This window comes from Leopardus geoffroyi, chromosome C1 (assembly GCF_018350155.1).
Source record: "Leopardus geoffroyi isolate Oge1 chromosome C1, O.geoffroyi_Oge1_pat1.0, whole genome shotgun sequence".
Classification (NCBI taxonomy): Eukaryota; Metazoa; Chordata; class Mammalia; order Carnivora; family Felidae; genus Leopardus; species Leopardus geoffroyi.
The window spans coordinates 221,475,969-221,496,480 of record NC_059328.1 but is presented as its reverse complement, the minus strand read 5'-3'; the positions used below and the strand labels follow the sequence as shown (position 1 = coordinate 221,496,480).

Here is a 20,512-nt window from a genome sequence, read left to right as displayed (position 1 = left end):
CTCCTTCCTCCTTCCTTCCTCCCTCCCTCCTTCCCTCCTTCCTTCCCTCCTTCCCTCCCTCCTTCCTTCCTCCCTCACTCCCTCCTTCCCTCCCTCCTTCCCGCCTTCCCTCCCTCCTTCCCACCTTCCCTCCTTCCTCCCTCCCTCCCTCCTTCCTTCCATCCCTCCTTCTCTCCTTCCCTCCTTCCCTCCCTCCTTCCCTCCCTCCTTCCTTCCTCCCTCACTCCCTCCTTCCCTCCCTCCTTCCCGCCTTCCCTCCCTCCTTCCCACCTTCCCTCCTTCCTTCCTTCCTCCCTCCCTTCTTCCTTCTTTCCTTCCTTCCTTCCTTCCCTCCTTCCTTCACTCCTTCCCTCTTTCCATCCCTCCTTCCTTCACTCCTTCCCTCCTTCCTTCCCTCCTTCCCTCCCTCCTTCCTTCCTCCCTCCCTCCCTCACTCCCTCCTGCCTTCTCTCCCTCCCTCCCTCCTACCCTCCTTCTGCCCTCCCTCATTCCTTCCCTCCTTCCTTCCTTTCTTCCCTCCTTCCTTCCTCCTCCCTCCTTCCTTCCCTCCTTCCTTCCCTCCTTCCTTCACTCCTTCCTTCCTTTCTTCACTCTTTCCTTCCTCCCTTCCTCCCTCCTTCCTCCCTCCCTCCGTCCCTCCTTCCTTCCCTCCTTCCTTCCCTCCTCTCCTTCCTTCCTCCCTCCCTTTTTCCTCCCTCCCTCCTTCCCTCCTTCCCTCCCTCCTTCCCTCCCTCCTTCCCTCCTCCCTCCCTCCCTCCTTCCTTCACTCCTTCCCTCCTTTCTTCACTCCTTCCTTCCTCCCTTTCTCCCTCCTTCCTCCCTCCCTCCCTCACTCCCTCCTTCCTTCCCTCCTTCCTCCCTCCCTCCCTCCCTTCTTCCTCTCTCCCTCCTTCCCTCCCTCCTTCTTTCCTCCCTTCCTTCCTCCCTCCTTTCTCCCTCCCTCCCTCCTTCTCTCCTTCCTCCCTCCGTTCCTCCTTCCCTCCTCCCTCCCTCCTTCCTTCTCTCCTTCCTTCCTTCCCTCCCTCCCTCCTTCCTTCCTTCCCTCCCTCCTTCCTCCCTCCCTCCTTCCTTCACTCCTTCCTTCCTTTCTTCACTCATTCCTTCCTCCCTCCCTCCCTCCTTCCTTCCTTCCCTCCTTCCTTCCTTCCTTCCCTCCTTCCTTCCTTCCCTCCTTCTTCTCTCCTTCCCTCGTTTCTTCCCTCCTTCCTTCCCTCACTCCCTCCCTCCTTCTCCCCTCTTTCCTTCCCTCCCTCCTTCCTTCCTTCCCTCCTTCCTTCCTTCCCTCCTTCCTTCCCTCCTTCCTTCACTCCTTCCCTCCTTCATTCCCTCCTTCCTTCCTTCCTTTCACTCCTTCCTTCCTTCCTCTCTCCCTCCCTCCTTCCCTCCCTCCCATACTCCTTCCCTTGCTGCCTCCTTCATTCACTCTGTCATTCACTCCTTCATCGCTCCCTCAGTCACTCATCACTCACTCCGTAAATAAGCATTGCAAAAGACTTGAAGGATCATGCCTAAGAAATACTTTGTAGCAGAAAATGGGCTAAATCAGCAAACACGGTGAGACCGGGAAGTGGGAAGGCAGGTTTGCAGCATGACTTTGGGAGTGTTCGGTGCCTGGGGACCAAGGGTCGCGTCTGCTCCTCCTTCTCCCAGCTCTCCCAGGAGCCCCGGAGGCAGTTGCTGACACAACCAAGTGGATTGTTGTGTTGGAGACCAGCCTGTGACCCTGCGTGAACCACCCGGAGGCACTGGTGCGGGCCCTGCCGTGTGCCAGCTGGGGCGGCGGGGTGGAGGGGAGGTGGGAGGGGGACGGGAGCCTCTCTGTACTTAAAGGCTCCCCCAGAAGCCTCCTTGTCACTGCCTCAGTTTACCCTGGCTGGAACGCAGTGACACTATGAAACCTGGCTGCTGGGAGCTGTGGTGGTGGGACGCGGGTACAGTGCTGCCCCAGGCCTCGCCCCGCGTGCCCACGTGGGAGGGTGCCCTACCCTGCCCTGGGGCCTGACCCTGCGTGCCCTCCGAGGGTGCCCGCACTGCTTAGAGAGGGGATTGAGACCTTCTGCCCCCTTTTTGGACCTTGCAGAGGACGTGCCGGTTCCTGGGGGCCAGCTCCAGGCTGGTCTCTTGACCTGGGTGAATGGACAGAGATAGAGAGATATAGCCAGAGACGCAGATGATTTTTGCCTGGCCTCTACACACCCTTGCCCGTGCCCTCGTTTTCCCCAGAAAACTGCTGCTGTTCCCAGAACCCCACTCACGGTTCCCTCCTCTGTGGGACCTGCCCTTTCGCGTTGGTTCCTTCCTAACCTGTGCCTCTTTACAAACCTCTGTGGTGACGCTTGCCGGATCACCGGCGCACACGCCCCAGCGAGGCCGGCCACGGCCACCTTCTGTGCGTCTTGGTGCTGGCGTCAGGCTTCGGCTGGCCCCGGGCAGGAGCTCAGCGTCATCTGTCACGTGGGGCCACAGTGGCCAGGCCAGCTGTGGGGGCGGGGGTCCTCACCTGGGGCCTTTGGCTCTGTGATCGCCCCCCTGCCTGGAGGCGGCCCCGCCCTCGGTGGCCTCCATGCGAAGTTCCTGGGCTTGTGTCCCAGCTCTTCCCACCCCCGTGAGGCCCTGCTCTCACAGCCCCTCCTTGTGCCAGCCTCTCAGAGCTGTCTGTCTTTGGCTGTGACATCTGATAGCATTTGTAGCCGATCACAGGTCAATATCGTACAGGGCTGCACGGCTACAGGGAGGCTCCCTCCCCGCGAAGCGACGATGCTGACCGGAGCCCTGAACGTAGGGTCCTGGGTGTTCAGGGCTGTCTTTGCTAAATCATTGTTAAATGAGGATTTATCTAGAGAATACATGAGCTGCTCATAGCTTACGGTGGTGACTGCTTTATACTTGTCTTTAATAGAGGAGGATCTGTGTGGTCTTTACTTTTGGTTCTTCTGTGGCTCTTAAGTAATTACATCATCTGTGTTACAATCCTCAGCGGGGACAACATCCCAGAAGGAAGCCTGCCAGCCCAGGAACGGTCATCGCCCAAGGACCAGCAGAACATCCCAGAAGGATGCCCACCATCCCAGGAACAGTCATTGCCTGAGGACCGGCGGAACATCCCAGAAGGATGCTCACCATCCCAGGAACAGTCATTGTCTGAGGGCCAGTGGAACATCCCAGGAGGATGCCCACCATCCCAGGAACAGTCACTGCCTGAGGACCAGCAGAAGATCCCAGAAGGATGCCCACCATCCCAGGAACAGTCCTTGCCTGAGGACCAGCGGAACATCCCAGAAGGAAGCTCACTAGCCTTCAGTAAATGGTTATTTCCTGAGGGCCAGCAGCAGAACACTCCAGAAGGAAGCCTGGCAGCCCTCAGAGAAAAGTCATTGTCCAAGGACCAGCAGAACACCCTGGAAAGAAGCCCGACAACCCAGGAATACTCATTGTCCAAGGACCAGCAGAACCTCCCAGAAGGATGCCCGCCAGCGCATAGCCAGTGGTCCTTACCCGAGGCCCAGCAGGACACTGTCTTGGAGAAGGAGGAGCGTGCAGCCCCAGAGAGCCTCATACGGGACCTTGAGGGAAAAAGTGGGTCTGGCCCCAGGGACACGTGGACGTTTGCTTCACGCGAAGACTCTGAAGGCCCGGCTCCAGCAGAGGGTGGGAGCAGAAACCCTGGGGTGTGTGGCCCACACCAGGAGGCACAGCTGGAGGGGGCAGGCGTGAGCAGTGCCGGTGGTTCAAACCATCGGGCTGGTTCTGTCATGCCCGTGCCCCATGCTGCAGGCCAGCCGGCGGGACAGCGCCTCCTGCCGTGCTACCCCAGGTATGGGGGTGAGCAGAACACGCAGCCCGGAAGCCCCCCCAGGGCAGCGCCACCCTCATTCTGGAAGCCTGTGCTAGATGAGCCGTGGGCAGGGGAGAGTGACCGAGATGAGCTGCAGACTTGCCTAATTAAGGAGCAGCCGTCCGAGCGGAGCGTCGTGGGGCCACCGGGCGTCTCTTACACAGAGCACCCCCTATTCTCTGCCCCTGTGTCGCTGTGCGACCCGGGAGGTGGAGGCCCGCGCAGCCGTGCGGGCAGCTCCGCGGCTTACTATGCACTGGCCACAGACCTCCCCGGGGTCCTGGATGCGGTGCAGGCCCGGGAGGCCGATGCGAATTCATTTTCCTGGAATCTCAAGGAACTCTTTTTCGGTGCACGGACGGACCGAACGTTCTCGAACCGTTCCTGTACCGCGTCGGAGCTTGTGGAGACGGCCTCTCCTTCGCTGGCGGGCTCTGACGCAGACCTGAGCGGTCCGCACGGGCCCGGGTCACAAGTTCTGGACGACAGAGAGCTGTTGCTCCTGACGGGCACCTGCTTGCATCTTGGTGAAGTTCAGCCTCGCGAGAGCTGTCTGGGGCGCGGCCCGGCCGAGCCCTCTGAGACCCGTGTGGTGTCCTCAGGACCCCACAAAGCGAGTGGCAGAGAGAACCCAACCCGCGTCCTTCCCGCGCCGGGAGCTGGCTCCGTGGAGGTGTGCCCGCTGGAGGAGCCCAGGCTGAGCTTCCAGGTCACCTCCACGCCTGTGAAAGGCGACGGCCCGGCGATGCCCGGGGCCCCTCTGCAGCGTGAGATCCAGGAGGGCACCTATTCCGGCAGCTGTTACCACCGAGACGGCTCGTGGCTGAGTATGTGGCGGGCGGCTGCTGTGGGAGCACAGCATGGCCGGTGCAGGGACCTCCTCGTCCCAGAGTCTGACGTGGCTGCACCCCCTGAATAGTTTGGGCACAAATGAGGCGCTAAAGGATCTGCAGTGAGAGCTTCTCTCTTGACAAGTAGGGTGACGAGTGCACATGCTAGGGAAGGGTGGAGCCTGCGGTCCCTTCCTGGGAGCTGCTCCGTGCACCGGGGGATGGGTTCTGCCGGCCCCGACCTCCGTGGTCACCCTGGGCAGCGAGGTGCTCTGTGGCCCCGCGTGTGCTGCCGGGGCTCTGGCGCCTGACGCGCTCTGCGCTAGGAGGCAGCGTTCTTGTCGGGCCCCTTCACTTGCCCCTGGGAGTCGAGTATGTTCGTGATTTCTTAGCAGATTATCTCCTGATTTCTTAGCAGATCCACATCATTTTCACCAGTCGTTTCCTTACTGCTGACTTCACAGTGTCGATTACTAAGGCTTTTTCCCTAACCTTAAAAAGGTTCTACAAGTAATATGTGTTATCTGTAGATGTACTAGAAAACACAAACAAAAAGAAAATAAAGCCACCTGTAAATGCCTCCCCCAAGATGACCCCGTTTGTTTTGGCGTGTACCTTGGAGGCCGTGTAAAAACGCACATACGTGTATCCAAACCACGTGGGCTTTGTACGTACGCGCACGTGTGGTTGCAGGAACCGCCATAGGCACGTACGCGTTCCACTGAGGCCGCTCACATTCCTGGCAGCCGTCTCCAGGCTTCCCCCCGTCGTCCGAGTGTGGGTGCCCCTGCCCGCCCCGCCCGGTGCACGGTGGAGCTGTCGTGGTGACCCTCCCTCCCCTCCAGGTGTGCAGTTTGAGGTGAAGCGCGTGGAGCTCCAGGGCTCCGCGACCCTGTTCTGCTGCTGGCTCGTGAAAGACCTGCTTCGCAGCCCCCGGGACTCGGCCGCGCGGACCCGCCTGCTCCTGGCCAGCCTGCCCAGCTCCAGCCACTCCATGTGCGAGCTTTCTGGACCCAGCACAGGGGAGGTGGGTGTCTGCGGTCAGCTCCCACCTTGCACCCGCCGCGTGGTGTGGGAACCGGTGCTGCCCCGCTTTTCTCTCTTTCTCTCTGCTTCCTCTGCGACGGGAGGGAGGTCCAGTTGTGCCTTTTTGGGCCTGTCTTCTAAGTTCGTGGGTAAGTCGGAAGCCAGACGTGGAATCTTAGACCTGAGTTTGCCCTGTGTGCAGGGCGCTCGGTGTGTGTGTGCCCATCTGGGCTAACCGGGAGGGCACTTCTCAGGCCAGGTACCCCAGGACACGGGAGGAGGGGGGACAGGGGACCGGATGACGCGAGCCTGCCTGCTGCTGGTCACACGTGGCCCCTCGGGCGTCCCGTTTCATTCACAGATGCTCAGGAGCAAGCCCTGGTTTGAGGAGCCTCCGACGGCTCTGGAGGTGGAGGGGCTGGCCGCCTGCGAGGGCGCGTACTCCCGCAAGTACAGCACGCTGAGCCCACTGGGCAGCGGGGCCTTCGGCTTCGTGTGGACCGCGGTGGACAGAGAGGAGAGTAAGGAGGTACTGTGGCTCCTGGGCCGTGCGCAGCAACGGGGCCGCTCCGGCGCGTGCGTGGCCTCAGTGCCGTGGCACGGGGCAGGAGGCGTCCTCCGTGGAAAGCCCTGAGCACACCGGCTGGCCCGGAGGGCACCCGAGGCAGCGCACACGTTCCCCCCTTGGCCGTCCTGCCCGCCGCTTCGGGGCCATGTGGGCTTCTCGTGTGCCTCTGCCTCGGGGGCTGATGTCTATTGATTTTCAGGTTGGGACACGCCAGGCTTCCTTCTGTGGTCTCAGTGGGCGTGGCCATTCTTACTTATTCCTCGTCCACCCGAGCCGAGGTCTCACTGCCCCTCCTCCCACATCCTGTTGAGACTGCGGGTGTAGCTGCCCAGCGTTTTGTGATTTGAGGGAATCGACATGGTGACCGTCCTGCCTGTCCCTGTGAACACCGGGACACTGCCCAGGTGTCCCCGTGCCACCTACTGGTTTCTGGGAGACCGTGTACTCAGGGGGTCCTTTGACCTGTTGGCTGTTACCAGCACATGTTGGGGTTGACACATCGTGTGTCTGTGCGAGACCCTTGCGGTCCTGACGTGTTTTCGTGGGTCCCCCAGAGCTCCAGGCGAGCGGCCCAGGAGCAGGCTGCCGCTTGCTGCGTCCCTGCCATCGCGGCCACTCTGTTCCCTTCTCGATGGATCCTTCTGGGGAGGGTGTTTCATTTGTTTGCAGCTCGCTGAGACTTGGCTTGAAGAATGAGTGCTGAGTTCTGTCTGGTAGTGAGTGGCTGACACGATCGCACCCTTGGTTTCTCTGGTCAGTAACAGCGATCAGCTTGTGTTTTCCAGAATCAGCCCTTGGTTCGGTTACAATATTCTCTTACCGCATTGCTGAATGTGGCTTGCTGATAGTGCTGCTTGGGATTCTTTTTCATTTATGTTTCATCCATGAGTTTTCTGTCTCTTCTGACATCAGCGTGTCGCGAGGCCCGTGGAGTTAGCGCTTTCGTGTCAGCGCGGTGTCTGTCCGCCTGCTCAGACCTGCATGTTTCTTTCCGCCGCGTGCTGTGGTTTTCCGTGGGCAAATCGGTGTGCAGGTGACGTGCAGCTGCGTCTGCTCGCTCGGCCATCCTAGTTCTTGTGTTTGCCCTCTCTCGTCTTTGCAAGACTTGCCAAAGAAGTGTCTGTTTTGTTAACCAGATATTTGTTTTGCTTTCTTTGAACTTGTCTTCTTGTACCTTCCGGGAGTTAATTGTGCTGTATTTCTAGCTTATCGGATTGGAGGTGTCTCGTGGAGCCATTACTGAGTGACAAGGCCGCTGCAGAGCGGTTGGTGGTGGCGCGAGCCGCTCTTGCCACCTGTGTTTGCGGGGGCTTCGTTCTCTAGTCCTCGTGAGGCGGGTCTCGCTCTTGGTTGGGTCAGTGACCCGACAGACCACAGGGCTTTCTTTGGACCGCTCTGCCTAAAGGAAGAGGAAAGAAGCTGCCGAGAGTCCTTCTCTTGGTTTGAAAAGAAACACATGAGTAGTTTCACCTTCCAGAACACGGATGTCAGCCTAAATATTACTAGGCCAGCAAACGATGAAGGAAAGCAGCCAATCAGAAAACAGCCCTGCACGGGTGAGGTGCCCGTTCGAGGGCCAAGCGCTGCTCTGCGGTCTCAGTCCGCGGGACAGGACGGGAGGACTGCCATCCCGACACAGTGGCTCTTGTGACCCAGGACCCGCGGTGTCTCTCCGCGTGTCCAGACCAGCATGTTTCTTTCAGCCGCGTGCCGTGGTTTTCCCTGTGCAGATCCTGTCCTCCTTTTCTTAAATTGGTGTCATTTCTATATCCAGTCTCTTCTCCTTTTTTTTTTTTTTCTTTTTTTTTTTAATTTTTTTTTTTCAACATTTATTTATTTTTGGGACAGAGAGAGACAGAGCATGAACGGGGGAGGGGCAGAGAGAGAGGGAGACACAGAATCGGAAACAGGCTCCAGGCTCTGAGCCATCAGCCCAGAGCCCGACGCGGGGCTCGAACTCACGGACCGTGAGATCGTGACCTGAGCTGAAGTCGGACGCTTAACCGACTGTGCCACCCAGGCGCCCCTAATTGTTGTCATTTCTATATCCAGTCTCTTCTCCTTTTTTTTTTTTTTCTTTTTTTTTTTTAATTTTTTTTTTTCAACATTTATTTATTTTTGGGACAGAGAGAGACAGAGCATGAACGGGGGAGGGGCAGAGAGAGAGGGAGACACAGAATCGGAAACAGGCTCCAGGCTCCGAGCCATCAGCCCAGAGCCCGACGCGGGGCTCGAACTCCCGGACCGCAAGATCGTGACCTGAGCTGAAGTCGGACGCTTAACCGACTGCGCCACCCAGGCGCCCCTAATTGGTGTCATTTCTATATCCAGTCTCTTCTCTTTCTTGTGCCTAGTTTTCTTTTGCTGGAATGTGCGTTACTAATTTCCTAGGAAGGACACTTTGAGTTCTTACATGTTTTCTGATTTGTTTCCCTTCCATTTCAGTGGCGATGCGCCCTCCCTATTCCTCTCCGAACGTGTGAGCCCACGTCTGCTGTCATCTAGCATTTATTTGAAGAGCCATCTGATGTTTTTCCTTTCTGATTTTTTTAATTTACTTAAAAATTCTCTTTGAAGTTTACTTATTTTGAGAGAGAGAGAAAGAGCACGTGAGCGAGCAGAGAGAGAGGGAGAGAGAATCCCAAGCAGGTTCCGTGCTGGAGCCTGTCAGCACAGAGCCCGACAGCACAGAGCCCGATGTGGGGCTTGAACTTAGATCGTGACCTGAGCTGAAACCAAGAGTCAGATGCTTAACGGAGCTACCCAGGCGCCCCCGGAATTTTTTCTTTTAATCTTTGGACTTCATACGTTTCACCAGGATGTATTTCTGCGTGTGTGTGTGTGCCTGTGCACGCGCGCATGTGTGTTGTTTATTCTTGCTTGATGCTTGGTGAGACTTTGATCTGAATGTTTGAAGCTTTCTTTACCTTAAGAGAATGTATTCTTTTGTTCTGTTAATTCTTTCTTTTCCTTCTTTCTTGCTCTGTCCTTTCCCCTGAACCCCCTCTCAGGTGTGTGTTGCAGCCCATGGCAGCAGGCTTCCTGCTGGTTTGCTCGAACCCTGTGGTGGGACGGCCACAGCCTCTGCGTGCCCCCCCACCCCCGCTGGCCGCGCCCCTGGGTGCACAGGGCTTCAGCCTTGCTTCCCTCATTTTCTTGCCTTCCCTCACGTGTCTCCTGTAGCCTATCGAATCACGGGGCCCTCTCTCCACAGGATCCTTAGGATCTGACCACTTGTCACCACTGATGGCCAGCACTAACCCATCACCTTTTCCTCGAGGTCACGTGAGGGCTGACCGGGTGCTGCACGTGCTCCTTGCTGTTCCTCCTGCCTCTGCGTGTTCCCCTCCCGCTCGCTGCCCCTCCGGCGGGTCCCCTCAGCTGTCCCTTCTCGGGGAGCCTCCCTACCTGCTTCCCTGCTCGCCCGGTGCACTGGGCACGCTGTGTGTGGGCCGTGCCCCCCGCAGCCGATGAGCCGGTGAGGTGGGGCTCGGGGGCCATCTTGTGGGGTCTCCCGCCGGCCGTCTCTGCTCCCCGCTTGGCCCCTCGGCCACGCGCCCGGCCCTCACCGGCACGGTGCTCGTCTCCTCCCCGTGACCTTTGCCATCGTCCTGGGCCGTGATGCTGTTTCTCTTGTGTTGGCCTGTGTCCATCAGGCTTGCTGGACTCCACTGGGCTCCAGCTGATGTGAGTGGTGGCCTTTGTGTTCCCAGTCCTCAGGCCTCCTCGTTCGTCTCCTGGGTCGGGGCACCTGTCCTCACTTGAGAAATGGGGGTGCTGGGGCCTCTGAGGGGCACCTGCTGCAAGGTCTCTGGCCCAGGCTGTGGCTCCTCAGCTCCCGGCCCCTCCATCATGCCCTCGCATCCACTTTAAGCGGGCAGGTGTCCTCAGCCCTGCTGGCCAGCTGCGGGTGTGCCTGTGTGTTCCTCGTGCCGGGCGGGGGGCACTGCTAGGTTCCTCTCTCCCGTCCCCGGATTCAGGGGAGGCACGCGTGGAGGGTACCCTCCCCTGCACTGCGATGCAGCAGCGGGCACCAGGCTTGAGGGGACACGGAGGCACGCTGGCGGTCGCTTCTCCCCTCTGTCTTCCTCGCAGGTGGTGGTGAAGTTTATTAAGAAGGAGAAGGTGTTGGAGGATTGTTGGATTGAGGATCCCGAACTTGGAAAAGTTACTTTGGAGATTGCGATTCTGTCCAGGGTGGAGCACGCCAACATCATCAAGGTGGAGTGCTGTTTCTCACTTAGCGGTGTCCCGACGTTGCTTGTGGGAGAGGCTCTTAAATACGTGGTCTTGAAGGTGTCTCGGCAGGCCCAGACCCGACTTTGTGTTTTGGCAGGTGGTGGACGTATTTGAAAACCAAGAGTTCTTTCAGCTGGTGATGGAGAAGCACGGCTCCGGCCTGGACCTCTTTGCGTTCATTGACCGCCACCCCGGCCTGGACGAGCCCCTGGCGAGCTACATCTTCCGGCAGGTGAGCAGGCTGGCGCCGTGCTGGGGAGGTGACGCGCTTGGGCACGGGGCTCCGAGGCCACGCAGATGTGGCTTCACACGCACTTCTCTCACAAGCTCGGGTCTAGCCTTTAGATTTTGGATTTGATGGAGTAAGATACATAATAAGATATACATTGGAGGCCAGATGCTGTCCTGGACCATTTGGAGATGGAACTTATTTAGATTCCTACAGCACCCATGCCAATTGCAAACTTAGCCAGAAATATTCCTACGGTACCCACGCCAATTGCAAAACTTGGCCAGCAAAGCTGTTGGATTAAGGTTTGAGGCCTGTGCCTCTGATCTGAATCCTCGTCTCCCAGCAGGAAACCATTGCTAATCTGTGCAGCAGGGATCATGATAGTGCTGGCGTGGGAAGGCTAGGGGGGTTAGATCAGAGCCTCTGAGGCACTTGTGCGGCACGGTGTCCCGCACATTGTAAATGCTCGATCAATAGTAGCTGTCCAGTCAGTTAAAGTAATCAGTAAAGGTTGAGATTCTAGCAATCTCATTTTACAGTGTTTGTTTTGGTCTCTTTATATCTGTTTATGTATTGATCTTGTCCGTTTATTCTTTTATTGGAACAGGAGACTGATCAGCGAAATAGAAAGGCATGCTGGGAGATAGAGAGGTTGGGGAGGGGGTGGAGAGGAGACAGTAATTCTTGTTTTGAGGAGACGGTGGTGATTTCATTTTAGACTGTTCCAAGCACCCTGGAAAGAGTGGAGAAATAATCTGGAAGGCCGGGGGCAGGGGGGAGTGAACAAGTCCCAGGTTTGCTCTCTGATTGTTTCCTGGTGATGACTTAATTTCTAATGACAGCTTCCATAAACTGACATTTTGTACCCAGAGCTATAAAATCCCAGAAGCTATTGGATTTCTGAAATTAACTTTCTCAGGCACCTACTTATAAATTTCAGGCATCATGATTCTGCTCAAAGACCGTCGTCCCCTTTCTCCCTCTTCCTGTTTTGCAAGATTACATACCCATCTACCTTAACGTATAGCGAAGATTTGTTTCTGAGATCTTCATGGCAGGCAGTCCTATGACAACAGGAGTCACTTGTTAATAGCTGGTGTCTCTCAGTTGTTAATTCTGGGGCAACTGACATAGGTAAATATAGTGTCCTCTACTTTATAATTTTTCAAGAAGTATCTACAGCCCTTCTGTAAATTTACATGCGTAAGTGCTACATATGGATGTGCGTATGGATTCATGATTTTATAGAGAAATACCATTATATATTAGCGTATGTATGTAGAGTGCCAGTTATCAGTGAATTGCTTCTCAGCTCCAAATCCACCAAGGGCCCACTCAGCGGCCAGCTCTCCTATGCAGCGAGGGGGAGGGAGGACCTACAGTATATTGTCACAACCGTACCCTTTCAGAGCGGGAACTATTGCATGAGGCCTGTTGGAATGAAGCCCACTCCCAGTGGACTTACTTTACGTCTGCCTCCGTGAGAGCCCCACACAGTGTGGCTGATGCTCGGTGCTGCTCTCTGAGAAGCTGCTAGAGCCCAGAAGTAGGAGTTTGGAGACTTGGCCTCCGCTCCCAGCTCTGCCCCCACGCACTGCGTGAACTCTGGGCAGGGTTCTTTCCTTCCCTGTGAACCGACGGTGTCAGACTCCGTCTTTCTCCAGGGCCTCCTCCCATTGAACGCCCAGACCACCCTCAGTAAGGTGCCCACCGTGCGTCTTTGTAGCTTCTGCTCGTGGTCTGTCGTTCCTCCTGAGATTGTCACGATGTGTATTGAGGGGTGAGTGAATGTCTGCTGGGAAGGCTTCTCAGCATGGAGAGAACTTGGAATCAGTGTTTGTCTGGTGGGGGCACAAAGTGTCAGCTACACAAGATGACTAAGTCCTGTTTCATAGCTAATAATACTGTAGTGCAGACTCAGAAATTGGCTTAGTGTAGATCTTATGTTGAGTGTCCTTATCGCAAATAATAATAATGAAATTTTATTTTTTCATTTATTTTTTTTAACTTTTTTTTAACGTTTTTGCATTTTATTTTTGAGAGCCTGAGAAACAGAGCACGAGTGGGGGAGGGGCAGAGAGAGAAGGAGACACAGAATCAGAAGCAGGCTCCAGGCTCCAAGCTGTCAGCACAGAGCCCGATGCAGGGCTCGAGCTCATGAGCCGTGAGATCATGACCTGAGCCGAAGTCAGACGCTCAACTGACTGAGCTACCCAGGCGCCTGCTTTTTAATTTTTTTTAACATTTATTTTTGAGAGAGAGAGAGAGAGAGAACAGAGCACAAATGGGGGAGGGGCAGAGAGAGAGAGACACACACACAGAATCTGAAGCAGGCTCCAGGTTCTGAGCTGTCAGCGCAGAGTCCAATGTGGGGCTTGAACTCACGAACTGTGAGATCATGACCTGAGCCGAAGTCGGACGCTTAACCAGCTGAGCCGCCCAGGCGCTCCAAAATTTTAAAGAAGAATCAGGTGCTGGGGCTCCTGCCAGCGGTGGGACAGGCCGGCCACACCAAGCACCCCACCTGGACCTGCTTTCCCTACGCTGAGCTGGGCGGCGTCTGCAGCATCCAGCCTTCTTTCTTGTCACCCACGCATGATAAACCAGACAATAGGCTCTTAGCTTCGTTACTGTTTCTTTCTTTGCGGTTAATCCTTATTTTAAATGCACGTTTTACTGGACTTGCTTTTCTAAAAAGTCCCTGTGGCCCCGATTGCAGCTGGTGTCGGCAGTGGCCTACCTGCGCTCCAAGAGCATCATTCACCGGGACATCAAGGACGAGAACATCGTGATCGCGGAGGACTTTACCATCAAGCTGATCGACTTCGGCTCGGCTGCCTACCTGGAGAAGGGCAGGCTGTTTCACACGTTCTGTGGGACCATCGAGTACTGTGCGCCCGAGGTGCTCCTGGGAAACCCGTACGTACGTGCCGCGCGGCAGCCCGGCCTCGCGCCTTCCGTCGGGGCCCTGCCACCCGCGGGAGTTTAGGTGGGAAACTGTTTCAGTTTGCGCCTCTTGGTGACAGGGCCGCCGACTGATTATGAGCGTTTTGTTGTCCGTGGGCAGGCAGGCAAAGTAAGGCTGCTTACGGGATGCTGGGCGGTGGCTGCAGGATCTGTTGTGGTATTTTCTCAACTTGTGTGTAGGTCTGGAGTTTTAGAAAACATGAAAGATCAAGATAAGCATAAGAATGAAGAGGGTTTCTCCTCAGTTGGGTGTATTCCTTGTGACGACAGGAATAACAGCTATTCTAGTAACCACTGTCGGGGATCAAGCAATGGGACGTACTGGTGCAGAGGACCGAGTGGCCTGGGGCCTGGCCAGGCCTCCTGCTCCTGCCCCGGAGCCTGCGGGCCACAGGGGGCTCCAGCCAGCGCTCACTAAGCCCTTCCCCTGTCATCCGGCACACTCAGAGCCACCAGACGGGAGGGAAGATCGAAGGGCCTTGGAGTTTCTCCGAAGATGTAATTTCAGCACCTGGTGCCCCCAAGCGTGCTCTCGGCTGCTGTCTTGTCCTGTGGTGGCCATCAGGCCGTCGGAGTGGTAGCGGGGGGCTGCACGTCCTGTCCGTGGGGTCACGGCATGTGCTCTGTGGTTTGTCTGCCCCCCGCCCCAGCCCCTGCACCCGGGCCGGGAAGCCCCCACAGGGAAGCGCCGGGCGGTGCTGCACCTCAGTGCCCGCCCGAGGGCGATCCCGCCTTCTCCAGGAGCCCCGGCCCTGCACCGTGCCTGCGCCCTCCTCTCTGGCCTGCGGGCGCCCTCCTGCGTGCTCCCCCATCTCACCTCACCAGGGGTTTGCTGAGCTCTGATTCTAGATCCCGTCCTCAGGGACTCTGCTTCCTTCCTCATTGTTTCTGTATCCTTCTCCGCCAAACCGGCCCGCCCCTGGGTTTTATACGTAGACTTTTATTGCTCATGCAGCATCTGTGGCAGCTCTCACGCTGCTGTGGCAGAGTGTAGTGCCGGTGACAGAGGCTGGGTGGCCCACAAGCCGAAAACGTTTGTGTTTGGCCCTTTACGGAAAAAGTTCGCTCCCACCTGTGGTACCCTGTTGGACTTTTGTCCCCAGTCTCCAGTGTTCTTGAAATCTTGCTTTGCAAAACAACACGAAACAAAAAGTGTCGAACCTGCTTTCCTCGCTCTGGCTTGTGCAGTCTCTCACCCCGCACTTGCCTGAGGTCTGTCCTCCCGGCACCTCTCAGCGTCCAGGGCCCCCCCAGCTCGCTCTCCTGCGCCCTGACGTCCTGGACCCTCTCACCGCTCACCAGTGTCTCTCAGCCACGTTGTGTGACTGACTCCGTCTGGGTTCTCCGGGCCGGACCGCCCCCGAGTGCCAGACCCCCGTGACCACGCGGCTCTGGGGCCAGCTCAGCGGCAGCTCCCCACCTTCTGTGTCACGTGGAGGCGCTGCTTCTCGGGCCAGCTGTGGGGCTTAGGGCAGGGTCACATAAAATGCCTGGCGGAGTGTTGGCATCTCACAGGTGCCCACGAGTGGAAGCCAGGTTAGGTCCTTACGGTGATGAAACATGGCGACAAAGCACTGTCCCTGTTCCACCCCCTCCCCCCCCCCGCCCCCTCCTCTGGGTCGCTGCTCTTACCTTGGCCCTCCTCCTGCCCCCGTGCAGCTTAGAGCCTCTACTCTGCTGTGCCTTCTCTGCACCTCCTCCAGGAAGCCCTCCCATCAGGAGGTGCTCCACCCTCACATGCCGCACACCCTCCCGTTTGGCAGCGGGCATCTCTCAGCTGCCTGAGCACGAAGGTTTGCTTTTCTCTCCCTCCTCAGCGCGTGGCTGGAGCCGGAGTTGAGGGCGTAGTTGAGGAGGGCTGCAGGACGCGCCGGGGGCGTCCTGTGGGGCGGGCCTGTGGCTCTGGGCTGAGCCCGGGCGTGCCCCGAATGTGGCCGCCACCTCCTTGCAGGTACAAGGGGCCGGAGCTGGAGATGTGGTCGCTGGGGGTCACGCTGTACACGCTGGTCTTTGAGGAGAACCCTTTCTGCGAGCTGGAGGAGACCATGGAGGCCGTGATCCACCCGCCATACCTGGTGTCGGAAGGTGAGCCTGCGCTGCAGGCGCCGCGGCGACGGCTCAGTCCCCCGCCTCGGGCACAGCGCCCCTTTGTCCGTGCTGGGGACCTCATCGCTCTTTCTGTGCCTCTAATGCCGATGTGGACAGAAGGGTAATGTGACCACGACTAAACCGTCATGATAATATTACGTGCAGGAGACTCCCCCTTGGGTCCCGGGGGGCCCGCTTCTGAGACAGACGCTAGCAGCCTGAGAACCTGGCTGTGGCAGTGACTGTAAGGTCAGCACTTGGGTCAGACATTCATCGCTTGGGGGCAATGGTGGGACTCGGCCCCCTAGCAGCTGTTGGGAAGCCTGCGGGTTTCTGTTGCACCTCCGGCTCCTGTCGGGGCCACGGGGGGGAAGGACCAGTGGGCTCAGTGGCCTGGAAATGACTTCCTGTGCCTGGAGTCAGCCCCTTTGGCACCCCAAGTGGAGGAGCCCCAGGGAGGGGGCTGGTAAGAGTTTCACGGGCACTGCTGGCCCGTGGGCTCCAGGGTCCCTTCCAGGCTTGGCATCCTGTGACTCTACAGCACTCATTTATCCTGACAAGCAGCGGGGTGACGAGCATGAACATCTCGTGCACGGAGTCCGTTTGGAACCAGCTTGGAGTCCAGCCTAACTCTGCTTAGGTTGGAAGCCAGTGTCAGCACTGCCACGAAAACACGCCACAGATTGGGGCTTACACAACAGACAGACATCTATTTCTGTCTGGAGGCTGAGAGGCCGAGATCAGGGTGCCCGCGGATTCGGTTCCTGATGAGAGAGAGTACCCACACGCCACGCTCGGTCTCTCTTCTTGCCAGGACACTAACCCTATCACAGGGCCGCACACTCAAATGAAAGACGTCACATAACACCCCCCCGCCCCCGTCACCTCCCGAGGGCTCCACCTCCTGACACTGTCCCAGTGGGGGACAGGGATGGGGGGAGGTGTGGGGACACTGAGTCCCTAACAGCCTGGAGGAGGGTCTTTAGAGCTTTGCTGAAGTCCCGGATTCCCCACACCGCCTGCAGCACAAGCTGTTCCACCCACAACGCCTATTGCACACGCTCACTCACCAGGTTCTCAGGATACCCTCTGGGATGGTGAGGCTCAGAGGAGCCCTGGTTGAGGGGACCCCATGTTCTTACAGGAAATGGGGCCCAAATCCAGACCCAAGGCTGGGGCTCTTCCCAGAGCCTGTGCTTCCTTTGGCGGTGGGGGGGGGTGGGGGGAGACAACGCAGGGCTTGCTCTGGCCACGTCCCTCTCCTCTTGTCCCACAAACCCTGTGTCGTTCAAAGCTCTGCACAGCCAGAGCCCCAAGAACAGGTCGAGTTTACGAAGCTCCGCACATTGGTTAGGTGAGCGAGGCGGGACCTGAGCTCCATGCTTCCATTTCAGAGGGACAAGCGTCTCCTGCAGCCTGTCTGGGGCGTAGCTGGGCCCGTGTGCCAGGGACCCCAGGTTCTTGTCAGAAATGGAGGTTCCAGGGCTCAGAGGTGCTCATGGCAGGCACACCCAGGACCTGTAGTTTTGAGACGTACTCTACTTGAGCCTGGCCTGGATCCACCCACACGCGTGGGGTGGGTCTCTCTGTCCCCAGATCTCATGAACCTCGTGTCTGGGCTGCTGCAGCCTATCCCCGAGCGGCGCACCACCTTGGAGAAGCTGGTGACAGACCCCTGGGTGACACAGCCTGTGAACCTTGCTGACTACACCTGGGATGAGGTGTGTCGAGTGAACAAGCCAGGTGAGAGGCATGGCCGGTGTGCCAGGAAGGCAAGGAGGTTCCCCAGGCTGCCTTCCTGGGTCTGAGGAGGACGCTCCCTCCTCCATGCTGTCCTGGACACAAATGTCAGGCCTTGTAGCTGGCTTGTCACCCGTGGAAAAAGTGGAGCTTGATTCTGTTCCAGAGGCCCCTGAACACCACCGGGGCCTTAGAAGGTGGGTGAGCACCCAGGGGAGCCCCTGACAAGGAGGTACCCACAGAAGGATTGGGGGCAAAGGGCTGGTGGTGGCCTGAGCCAGCTAAAGGCAAGGGTAAGGCTGCAGATGGTGGGAGTGGGATGCTCTGAGGGGACCCAGGAGCCCTGGCTCTTCAGATAAGGCTTCTGGCTGCACAGCTGGGCAGCAGCCAGCGTGTCTGGTCACCAGTGCTCAAAGCGGGCGGACCAAGCTGGTGCTGGCGGCCCCCGGCTTAGAATCCGCGCAGCAGCTCGGCAGGGGCCGGGACTCGGGCAGAGCCAGGCCGCTTCCGAAGGCCCCTGATGTCTCTGCGGCTAGGGATTCTCCCAGCGAGAAGCAAGTGTCTTAGAATCTTGTGTGAATGATACAATGTCTTCTTCTTTCTTCAGAAAGTGGAGGTCTGTCGGCGCTGAGTCTGGAGATGGAGAGCAGGTGCGCGAGGGAAGTGGCCCCAGAGCCTTGCGGGGCCTTGTGCCCTAGGGGCGGCCCCTGCTGAGCGGACACCAGCTCCCTGCTCCTCTGTGTCACTCTGGGGGACTGAATTGTTTTCGGGCCTCTTCCATTCAGAGAAAGTAAACTCTCAAGAACTAGGCCCAGTTCACGTTCTAAAAGCTCACATGCAACATGCTAAAAGCTCTCTAGCATTCAAAAAATGCTAGAACAAAAGCCAGTGATGCTGTAAGATTTTAGGTTTATAAATAGACTTGGAATTCACTTTTGTCATGACCTCGGGAAAGCGTTCTAGTGCCGGGTTGAGTTTGTACTGTTAAAGGGCTTTCACTTGTGGACTTCGGAAAGGCGTAAAGTTTTTTAGTCTTTCTGCTTTTGTATATACACGTGTGTTTTTGTCTCCTCTGACTGGACAAGTGCCCATCGGATGTGTGGAGTTTGTAGAACTGGTTAGCAACTGACCAGACTATTTCATTAACTTATTTTCTTGAACATTTTCCAAATTAAAGCAATTTTGTAGTAAACAGTTATCCTGACTTGGACTGTCTGAATTCTTCCACAACGCCAGTGTGGGAAGCGTCTCCTTTCCTTATTTTTATGTCTGTGCACGCCCACTTGCTGCAGCTGGAGAGGGGCTCAGCCTCTGTCAGTTTGGGGGTGCCTCCCCCGGGTGAGCCGGGAGCCCTGCGGCTTGCTCAGTCTAAGGAGGCCGGGTGGGCACTGATGCTCAAGCACTTCCTTCTCCCCTCCCCCCCCCCCCCCCCCAGCACTGCAGCCCACCTGGGCCCTGCTGTCCACCCAGACGCCCTGCCAGCACTCCCCAGACAGCCTGCGTCCAGCCCAGGCCCCACCTCGGCCGGGGCGTCCAGCCTGTCTTACTTCCCATCCGGTTCACATGCCGGGGTGTCTCTCACACACTCCGATGGCTCCGACCCATCCCCCTCCGGAGCGGAATCCAGACGCTCACGGAGCACGTGAAAAGCAGCCTTTCTTTTTTATCTGTGTTGGAGGGGAGGGAGTGGTTGGGAGTAAGAGGGAACTCTTTCATGCTTCTCTTTGCTAAGATGGTGAGAAGAAAACGAAAAACCCCGGGGCCCCCCCACCCTTCTTCCAGCACGTCACCCCTTTCTGCAGGTTGACGGTTCCTCTGCCTTGTCCTCCGGAAGATGCTCAGGGGTCACACGGCTCTGGTGAAGCCCTGGGCTCGTTAGGGAGCACTCAACTGTCTTCCAGTATCTTGGGACACCCAGAGAGCAGTGGTTCGTTCTCAACTGTGGGGATATGGGATATTGCTATCCCCTTCCTTTACAAAGTGCTGCCTGAGTCCCTGCTGTCACCAGAGACTGACAGGGGGAGGGGGAGGGGGACACGCCCTCCTCCATCAAGGACCACAAAGGCCTGGTTTTCAGGTGTGTATTTTTTTTAAAGTGTGTAATAAAAAGTGATGTTTACTCTTCTGAGTTTGAATGAGTTTCTTGATAACTCTTTTCCAGAGTGAAAAAAAAAAAAACCCACGTTTTTCCTTGTAGTAGACATGATACTTACAACACGTAAGAGGTCAGACCCGGGTGCAATGGGCTAAGAGGGTAAAGTCCTAGCTCTCCAAGGACTGTTACTTCTGAGGAAAAATAAAACTCATCCTTCTGGATGGCAGTAGGAGGTCTGACGTTTTGAGAGCGTTCTTTGCAGAGAGGCTGAGGCTGAGACAGACTGAGGCTGGCAGATCTTTCTCTCTGTGTTCCCGGTGCGATTCCAGAGAGCAGCATTTTCAGACGACTGAAGATGCTGTTGGCTTCCTAGAGCGAGGCCTGCATCTCGGCCACGACTTTGTCTCTCCAGCCGGATTACCTGTTGGGGCTCGTTGACTGATTCCCTCCAGGGAGTGGCGGCAGCATACGGGGATTTTCTTAGGCTTTGGGTGGAAAAGCATTACTTTATCCTGAGAGGCCGACACTTGGGTAGTTTTGCAAGAAAACTGGAGTAAAAAAAAAAACAAAAACAAGAAAAACAACCAATGCTTTGGTTCTACACAGATTACAACCTTCTCTTTGACAACGTCCTTCGTCACATGACCTGTGGCGGCGCCCAGCCCAGTGCCGGGCACCGAGCAGGTGCTCCAAGCCCTTCTCAGTCCAGAAGCCAGTGCTAGCTAAAAAAAGAGGAAGCTCGTACAAACGAAGGTTCCGGGCTTGGGAGGGCGGAGGATGCCCTGAAAGACACCGGGGCTCCGTGTCCGCACGCCCGGGCGTCCTCGCTAGAGGAGGGCAGGCCGGGGGACTGGGAACCTTCGCGGCGGAACGCGCCTCTCGCGCGCCAGCG

The 20,512-nt window shown here is 57.2% G+C and overlaps 1 protein-coding gene across 5 annotated transcripts in view; it reads left to right on the top strand.

Annotated features, from left to right (window-relative positions):
• The window catches only part of PASK (PAS domain containing serine/threonine kinase), a 41,860-nt gene extending 23,137 nt beyond the window's left edge, over window positions 1–18,723 (top strand). For 3 of the 5 annotated variants that reach the window (XM_045481995.1, XM_045481994.1, XM_045481997.1), the window contains 9 exons: window positions 2,978–4,662; window positions 5,511–5,692; window positions 6,053–6,220; window positions 10,355–10,480; window positions 10,596–10,730; window positions 13,450–13,649; window positions 15,649–15,782; window positions 17,382–17,528; window positions 18,133–18,723. In XM_045481995.1, the coding sequence (XP_045337951.1) occupies window positions 2,978–4,662; window positions 5,511–5,692; window positions 6,053–6,220; window positions 10,355–10,480; window positions 10,596–10,730; window positions 13,450–13,649; window positions 15,649–15,782; window positions 17,382–17,528; window positions 18,133–18,239 (2,884 nt within the window). In that variant the 3' untranslated portion in view covers window positions 18,240–18,723. Of the gene's footprint in view, window positions 1–2,977; window positions 4,663–5,510; window positions 5,693–6,052; window positions 6,221–10,354; window positions 10,481–10,595; window positions 10,731–13,449; window positions 13,654–15,648; window positions 15,783–17,381; window positions 17,529–18,132 lie in introns of those variants that run through there. The other 2 variants (XR_006713278.1, XM_045481996.1) reach the window with 2 other exon arrangements.
• The last annotated feature ends 1,789 nt before the right edge of the window (window positions 18,724–20,512 follow it).